The sequence below is a fragment of the Tachyglossus aculeatus genome, chromosome X3 (genome assembly GCF_015852505.1).
Source record: "Tachyglossus aculeatus isolate mTacAcu1 chromosome X3, mTacAcu1.pri, whole genome shotgun sequence".
Lineage (NCBI taxonomy): Eukaryota > Metazoa > Chordata > Mammalia > Monotremata > Tachyglossidae > Tachyglossus > Tachyglossus aculeatus.
Window position 1 is genome coordinate 29,880,463 of NC_052099.1, and position 9,237 is coordinate 29,889,699.

Sequence of the window (9,237 nt, forward strand, 5' to 3'; positions counted from 1 at the left end):
CCCCTTAGTTCATTCATTCATTCATTCATTCACGACCACGCCCCTCAGTTCATTCACTCATTAATTCCTAGCCACGCCCCTCAGTTCATTCATTCATGACCACTCCCTTTAGTTCATTCATTCATTACCACTCCCCTTAGTTTGTTCGTTCATTCATTACCACTCCCCTCAGTTCATTCATTCATCCATCCATCCATTCATTCATTAACCACTCCCCTTAGTTAATTTATTCATTCACTCATAACCACTCCCCTTAGTTCATTCATTCACTCATAACCACTCCCCTTAGTTCATTCATTCATTCATAACCACTCCCCTTAGTTTGTTCATTCATTCATTCAAAACCACACCCCTCGGTTCATTCATTCATAACCACTCCCCTCAACTCATTATTCATTCATTCATTCATAATGCATTCATTCAAAACCACTCCCGTTAGTTCATTTATTCATTCGTATTTGTTGAATCAATCAATCAATCATATTTATTGAGCGCTTACTGTGTGCAGAGCACTGTACTAAGCGCTTGGGAAGTACAAGTTGGTAACATATAGAGACGGTCCCTACCCAACAGTGGGCTCACAGACTAGAGCACTGTACTAAGCACTGTAAGCTTTTGCAATGATGGTTTTTTGTTAAGCGCTATGTGCCAAGCACTGTTCTAAGCACTGGGGGAGATATAAGGTGATCAGGTTGTCCCACGTGAGGCCCACAGTCTTTATCCCCATTTTACAGGTGAGGGAACTGAGGCCCAGAGAAGTGACTTGCCCAAAGTCAGACAGTCAGGATTAGAACCCATGACCTCTGACTCCCAAGCCCAGGCTCTTTCCACTCAGCCACGCTCCTTCTCTTACAGATGAGATAACTGAGGCCCGGAGAAATGAAGTGACTTGCCCAAGGTCACAAAACTGACAAACTGAAGGAAGGGTGCATAGAACAGTGCTTTGCGCATAGTAAGCGCTTAATAAATGCCATTATTATTATTATTATTATTATTCATTCATTCAATCGTATTTATTGAGCGCTTACTGTGTGCAGAGTGCTGTACTAAGCGCTTGGGAAGTACAAGTTGGCAACATTATGAATGAATGAAGGAATGAAGGGATGAACAAATAAATGAATGAACGAATCAATCAATCAATCGTATTTATTGAGCGTTTACTGTGTCCAGAGCACTGTACTAAGCGCTTCGGAAGTACAAGTTGGCAACATCTAGAGACAGTCCCTACCCAACAGTGGGCTCACAGTCTAAAAGGGGGAGACAGAGAACAAAACCAAACATACTAACAAAATAAAGTAAATAGAATAGATATGTACAAGTAAAATAAATAAATAAATAAATAAATAAATAGAGTAATAAATATGTACAATGAATGAATGGATGAAGGAAGGAAGGAAGGAAGGAAGGAAGGGATGAATGGATGAATGAGTGAAGGAAGGAAGGAAAGAATGAATGAATGAATGAATGAATGAACGAATAAATGAACGAACGAATTAGAATGGATGGATGAAGGAAGGAAGGAAGGAAGGAAGGACAGGATGAACGAAGGAAGGAAAGGATGGATGGATGGATGGATGGATGGATGGATGGATGAATGAATGAATGAATGAATGAATGAATGAACGAAGTGCCGGCGTTGAGAACCGGCGGCCGCCTAGAGAAGGGCGGGAAAGAAGGAGGAGCAGAGGAGGTCACGTGGGCCTCCCGGCGGCCATCTTTGTCCCTGGCGGGCGAAGGCGTGAAACCAGGCGCCCTTCCCGGCCCGCGGCGTCTTTTTCACGGATGCGCATGCGCGCGCCAGGAGTTCCTCGGACTGAGCCGGCGCGGGCAGGTGGGTCGTCTCTCGGGTTACAGGGTGCGGGGTGTGGGGGGGATCCAGACCAGCATAGAGTAAACGCTTAAAAAGACAATTATTATTATTGTTATTTTTATGATTATTATTACAATGATCAGGCAGGGCGAGAGAGCGGCCCCAAAGGGCCCCAGTCCGGCGCTTTTGTAGCCGCGACGGCGCGAAGCCACGCGAGGTTTCGTAGCCGCGACGGCGCGAAGTCTCGCGAGATTTCGGGGTGTTCTCGCGATGGCGCCACCCCTCTGGTGGCCTTCAGGGTGGCAGTTGGCAGTTTCCACACTGAGGGAAAATGGGGATGGATAATAATAATAATTAAAATAAAGTAATGATGGCATTTCTTAAGCGCTTACTATGTGCCAAGCACTGTTCTAAGCGCTGAGGAGGTTACAAGGTGATTAGGTAACCTCCCAGTCTTCATCCCCATGTTACAGATGAGGTCACTGAGGCCCAGAGAAGTGAAGTGACTTGCCCAAATAATAATAATAATAATAATATTTACTAAGCGTTTACTATGTGCAAAGCACTGTTCTAAGCGCTGGGGAGGTTACAAAGTGATTAGGTAACCTCCCAGTCTTCATCCCCATGTGACAGATGAGGTCACTGAGGCCCAGAGAAGTCAAGTGACTTGCCCAAATAATAATAATAATAATAATATTTATTAAGCGCTTACTATGTGCCAAGCACTGTTCTAAGCGCTGGGGAGGTTACAGGGTAATCAGGTTGTCCCACTTGGGGCTCCCAGTCTTCATCCCCATGTTACAGATGAGGTCACTGAGACCCATAGAAGTGAAGTGACTTGCCCAAATAATAATAATAATAATAATAATAGCCTTTATTAAGCACTTACTGTGTGCAAAGCACTGTTCTAAGCGCCCGGGAGGTTACAAAGTGATTAGGTTATCCAACCTGGGGCTCCCAGTCTTCATCCCCAGGTTACAGATGAGGTCACTGAGGCCCAGAGAAGTGAAGTGACTTGCCCAAATAATAATAATAATAATAGCATTTATTAAGCGCTTACTGTGTGCAAAGCACTGTTCTAAGCGCCGGGGAGGTTACAAGGTGAGCAGGTTGTCCCACTTGGGGCTCCTAGTCTCCATCCCCATATTAAAGATGAGGTCACTGAGGCCCAGAGAAGTGAAGTGACTGGCCCAAATAATAATAGTAGCATTTATTAAGCGCTTGCTGTGTGCAAAGCACTGTTCTAAGCGCTGGGGAGGTTACAAGATGATCAGGTGGTCCCACGGGGGGCTCACAGTCTTCATCCCCATTTGACAGATGAGGTCACTGAGGTCCAGAGAAGTGAAGTGACTTGCCCAAATAATTATAACAATGATGGCATTTGTTAAGTGCTTACTGTGTGCAAAGCACTGTTAGAGAAGCAGCGTGGCTCAGTGGGAAGAGCCCGGGCTTTGGAGTCAGTGGTCATGGGTTCAAATCCCGGCTCCGCCACTTGTCAGCTGTGTGACTTTGAGCAAGTCACTTCACTTCTCTGGGCCTCAGTTACCTCATCTGTAAAATGGGGATGAAGACTGTGAGCCCCCCCGTGGGACAACCTGATCGACCTTGTAACCTCCCCAGTGCTTAGAACAGTGCTTTGCACAGAGTAAGCGCTTAACAAATACCATCATTATCATTATACCAGGTGATCAGGTTGTCCCTCGTGGGGCACACAGTCTTCATCCCCATTTTCCAGATGAGGGAACTGAGGCACAGAGAAGTGAAGTGACTCGTTCATTCAGCAGTATTTAGTGAGTGCATACTATGTGCAGAGCACTGTACTAAGCGCTTGGGAAGTACAAACTGGCAACATATAGAGACGGTCCCTATGCAACAACAGGCTCACGGTCTAGAAGGGGGAGACAGACAAAAAAAAGTAGGTAATAATAATGATGGCATTTGCTAAGTGCTTACTACGTGCCAAGCACTGTTCTGAGCGCTGGGGGAGATACAAAGTAATCAGGGGGTCCCACGTGGGGCTCCAGTCCTCATCCCCATTTTACAAATGAGGGAACTGAGGCCCAGAGAAGTGAAGTGACTTTCCCAAGGTCACACAGCAGACAAGTGGCAGAGCCGGGATTAGAACCCACGACCTCTGGCTCCCAAGCCCGGGCTCTTTCCGCCGAGACACTGATTCTCGAGGTAGCCGATAATCAAGTTGGACACGGTCTCTGTCCCACATGGGGCTCGCAGTCCAACAGGAGAGAGAAAGGGATATCGACTGTCCATTTTACAGATGAGGAAACTGAGAACCAGAGGACTTAAATGACTTGTCCAAGGTCACATGGTTGACAGGTTGACCCAGAATTAGAATCGAGGATCATGCTGGGTTTTTTTGTTATTTTATTTTATTTTTATTTTAAATTGTATTTGTTAAGCATTTACTATTTACTTAGTACAGTGCTCTGCACACAGTAAGCACTCAGTAAATACGATTGATGATGATATACTAAGGGACTGTACTAAGCACTGAGGTAAATACAAGGTTGTTAAGTTGTACGCTGTCCTTTCCTGCATCAGATTCACAGTCTTAATCCCCATTTTACAGATGAGGTAACTGAGACCCAGAGGAGTTAAGTGACTTGTCCACGGTCACAAGGTTGACAGGTCGACCCAGAATTAGAATTGGGGATCATGCTCTTTTTTTTTGTTATTTTTTTAAATTGTATTTGTTAAGCATTTCCTATATACTAAGGGACTGTACTAAGCACTGAGGTGAATACAAGGTTGTTAAGTTGGACGCTGTCCTTTCCTGCATCAGGTTCACAGTCTTAATCCCCATTTTACAGATGAGGTAACTGAGACCCAGAGGAGTTAAGTGACTTGTCCAAGGTCACAAGGTTGACAGGTTGACCCAGAATTAGAATTGAGGATCGTGCTCTTTTTTTTGTTATTTTTTTAAATTGTATTTGTTGAGCATTTACTATATACTAAGGGACTGTACTGAGCACTGAGGTAAATACAAGGTTGTCAAGTTGGACGCTCTGCATCTCCTGCATCAGGTTCACAGTCTTAATCCCCATTTTACAGATGAGGTAACTGAGACCCAGAGGAGTTAAGTGACTTGTCCAAGGTCACAAGGTTGACAGGTTGAGCCAGAATTAGAATCCAGGATCATGCTATTTTTTTTTGTTTTTTTTAAATGGTATTTGTTAAGCGATTTCTATATGCTAAGGGACTGTACTAAGCACTGAGGTAAATACAAGGTTGTCAAGTTGGACACAGCTCTTGTCCCGCATAGGGTTCACAGTCTTAATCCCCATTTTACAGATGAGGTAACTGAGACCCAGAGGAGTTAAGTGACTTGCCCAAGGTCACAAGGTTGACAGGTTGAGCCAGAATTAGAATCCAGGATCATGCTCTTTTTATGTTTTTTTTAAAATGGTAATAATAATAATAATAATGTTGGTATTTGTTAAGCGCTTACTATGCGCAAAGCACCGTTCCGATTACTATACGCTAAGGGACTGTACTAAACGCTGGGGTAAATACAAGATTGTCAATTTGGACGCAGCTCTCGTCCCGCGTAGGGTTCACCAATTTAGAGATGAGGTAACTGAGGGCCGGAGAAGTGAAGTGACTTGTCCAAGGTCACAAGGTTGACAGGTTGAGCCAGAATTAGAATCCAGGATCGTGCTCTTTTTGGTTTTTTTTTTTTTTTTAAATTGTATTTGTTAAGCGATTACTATGTGCTAAGGGACGGTACTAAACACCGGGGTAAATACAAGGTTGTCAAGTTGGACGCTCTGCATGTCCTGCATCAGGTTCACCGTCTTAATCCCCATTTTACAGACGAGGTAACTGAGACCCAGAGGAGTTAAGTGACTTGTCCAAGGTCACAAGGTTGACAGGTTGAGCCAGAATTAGAATTGAGGATCATGCTTTCTTTGTTGTTGTTTTTTTAAATGGTATTTGTTCAGCGATTACTATATGCTAAGGGACGGTACTAAGCACTGAGGTAAATGCAAGGTTGTCAAGTTGGACGCAGCTCTCGTCCCGCATAGGGGTCACCATTTTAGAGATGAGGTAACTGAGGGCCGGACAAGCGAAGTGACTTGTCCAAGGTCACCAGGTTGACAGGTTGAGCCAGAATTAGAATCCAGGATCATGCTATTATTTTTTTGGTTTTTTAAATGGTATTTGTTAAGCGATTACTATATGCTAAGAGACTGTACTAAGCACTGAGGTAAATACAAAGTTTTCAAGTTTGACACAGCTCTTGTCCCGCATAGGGTTCACAGTCTTAATCCCCATTTTACAGATGAGGTAACTGAGACCCAGAGGAGTTAAGTGACTTGTCCAAGGTCACAAGGATGACAGGTTGAGCCAGAATTAGAATCCAGGATCATGCTCTTTTTTGGGTTGTTTTTTTAAATGGTAATAATAATAATAATAATGTCGGTATTTGTTAAGCGCTTACTATGTGCAAAGCACCGATCCGATTACTATACGCTAAGGGACTGTACTAAACGCTGGGGTAAATACAAGGTTGTCAAGTTGGACGCAGCTCTCGTCCCGCGTAGGGTTCATCAATTTAGAGATGAGGTAACTGAGGGCCGGGGAAGTGAAGTGACTTGTCCAAGGTCACAAGGTGGACAGGTTGAGCCAGAATTAGAATTGAGGATCATGCTCTTTTTTTGGTTGTGTTTTTAAATGGTAATAATAATAATAATGTTGGTATTTCTTAAGCGCTTACTATGCGCAAAGCACCATTCCGATTACTATATGCAAAGGGACTGTACTAAGCGCTGGGGTAAATACAAGGTTGTCAAGTTGGACGCAGCTCTCGTCCCGCGTAGGGTTCACCAAACTAGAGATGAGGTAACTGAGGGCCGGAGAAGCGAAGTGACTTGTCCAAGGTCACAAGGATGACAGGTTGAGCCAGAATTAGAATCCAGGATCATGCTCTTTTTTGGGTTGTTTTTTTAAATGGTAATAATAATAATAATGTCGGTATTTGTTAAGCGCTTACTATGCGCAAAGCACCGTTCCGATTACTATACGCTGAGGGGCTGTACTAAACGCTGGGGTAAATACAAGGTTGTGAAGTTGGACGCAGCTTTCGTCCCACGTAGGGTTCACCAATTTAGAGATGAGGTAACTGAGGCCCGGAGAAGCAAAGTGACTTGTCCAAGGTCACAAGGTTGACAGGTTGAGCCAGAATTAGAATCCAGGATCATGCTCTTTTTTTGGTTGTTTTTTAAATGGTAATAATAATAATAATGTTGGTATTTGTTAAGCGCTTACTATGCGCAAAGCACCATTCCGATTACTATACGTTAAGGGACTGTACTAAACGCTAGGGTAAATACAAGGTTGTCAAGTTGGACGCAGCTCTCGTCCCGCGTAGGGTTCACCAATTTAGAGATGAGGTAACAGGCCCGGAGAAGCGAAGTGACTTGTCCAAGGTCACAAGGTTGACAGGTTGAGCCAGAATTAGAATCCAGAATCGTGCTCTTTTTGGTTGTTTTTTTTTTTTAAATTGTATTTGTTAAGCGATTACTATGTGCTAAGGGACGGTACTAAACACTGGGGTAAATACAAGGTTGTCAAGTTGGATGCTCTGCATGTCCTGCATCAGGTTCACCGTCTTAATCCCCATTTTACAGACGAGATAACTGAGACCCAGAGGAGTTAAGTGACTTGTCCAAGGTCACAAGGTTGACAGGTTGAGCCAGAATTAGAATTGAGGATCATGCTTTCTTTGTTGTTGTTTTTTTAAATGGTATTTGTTCAGCGATTACTATATGCTAAGGGACGGTACTAAGCACTGAGGTAAATGCAAGGTTGTCAAGTTGGACGCAGCTCTCGTCCCGCATAGGGGTCACCATTTCAGAGATGAGGTAACTGAGGGCCGGACAAGCGAAGTGACTTGTCCAAGGTCACCAGGTTGACAGGTTGAGCCAGAATTAGAATCCAGGATCGTGCTCTTTTTCGTTGTTATTTTTTTTAAATTGTATTTGTTAAGCGATTACTATATGCTAAGGGACGGTACTAAACACTGGGGTAAATACAAGGTTGTCAAGTTGGACGCTCTGCATGTCCTGCATCAGGTTCACCGTCTTAATCCCCATTTTACAGACAAGGTAACTGAGACCCAGAGGAGTTAAGTGACTTGTCCAAGGTCACAAGATTGACAGGTTGAGCCAGAATTAGAATTGAGGATCATGCTTTCTTTGTTGTTGTTTTTTTAAATGGTATTTGTTCAGCGATTACTATATGCTAAGGGACGGTACTAAGCACTGAGGTAAATGCAAGGTTGTCAAGTTGGACGCAGCTCTCGTCCCGCGTAGGGTTCACCAATTTAGAGATGAGGTAACTGAGGGCCGGGGAAGGGAAGCGACTTGTCCAGGGTCCGGGATTAGAACCCAGGACCCTCTGAGTGGCCGTGCCCTCCGCCAAGCCGCAGTGCCTCTGCAGCCGTGTAACGTCTCTTTTCCCCGCCAGCTCCCGTTCCAGGATGGCGTCTGTCTTTGTAAAGAAGATGATGGTTGCCGTGGTCAGTCCCCTCCGCCACTGGAGCCGGCAGGCGACGACGGCCCTCCGGATGCCCCCGCCGCTTCGGCTCGGACCCCTGCCGCCCGTCTGGATGGGGCTGGGCGGCTGGGCGGGCCGCCCGCTCTTCTCCCGCACCCCGCTCCCCTGCCCGCAGCCCGCCGCCCTGGGCTTCAAGACAAAGGGAGTCCTGAAGAAGCGCTGCAAGGACTGCTACTTTGTGAAAAGGCGAGGACGATGGTTTGTCCTGTGCAAAACCCACCCGAGGCACAAGCAGCGGCAGCTGTAGCCCCTCGCGCGCCGCCTCGGAGGGGGACGCCGGCACCTCCGCTTGCGCGAAGGTTTCAATAAAAAGGGAACGTGGAGCCCGTTCGGTCTGTGAATCTGTTTTGTGAATCAGTCAGTCAATCAGTCAATCGTATTGATTGAGCGCTCAGTGTGTGCAGCGCACTGCACTAAGCGCTTGGGAAGTCCAAGTTGGCAACATATAGAGACGGTCCCTACCCAACAGTAGGGTAGGGTGGTATGTTGCCAACTTGTACTTCCCAAGCGCTCAGTACAGTGCTATGCAAACAGTAAGCGCTCAATCAATACGATTGATGATGATGATGATGAACAGTGGGCTCACAGTCTAGAAGGGAAAGAGCCCGGGCTTTGGAGTCAGAGGTCATGGGTTCAAATCCCGGCCCTGCCAATTGTCAGCTGTGTGACTTTGGGCCAGTCACTTCACTTCTCTGGGCCTCAGTGACCTCATCTGTCAAATGGGGATTAAAACTGCGAGCCCCCCGTGGGACAACTTCATCACCTTGTAACCTCCCCGGCACTTAGAACAGTGCTTTGCACTTAGTAAGCGCTTAATAAATGTCATTATTATTGTTATTATCACTTCTAAT

General features: G+C 45.4%; 1 protein-coding gene across 1 annotated transcript; it reads left to right on the plus strand.

The window, feature by feature from the left end:
* Positions 1-1,754: 1,754 nt before the first annotated feature.
* Positions 1,755-8,707, plus strand: MRPL36 (mitochondrial ribosomal protein L36). Its single transcript, XM_038770481.1, has 2 exons — positions 1,755-1,831; positions 8,297-8,707. Exon 2 carries the CDS (start codon positions 8,310-8,312, stop codon positions 8,631-8,633), a length of 324 nt encoding a protein of 107 aa, XP_038626409.1. The 5' UTR covers positions 1,755-1,831; positions 8,297-8,309; the 3' UTR covers positions 8,634-8,707.
* The last annotated feature ends 530 nt before the right edge of the window (positions 8,708-9,237 follow it).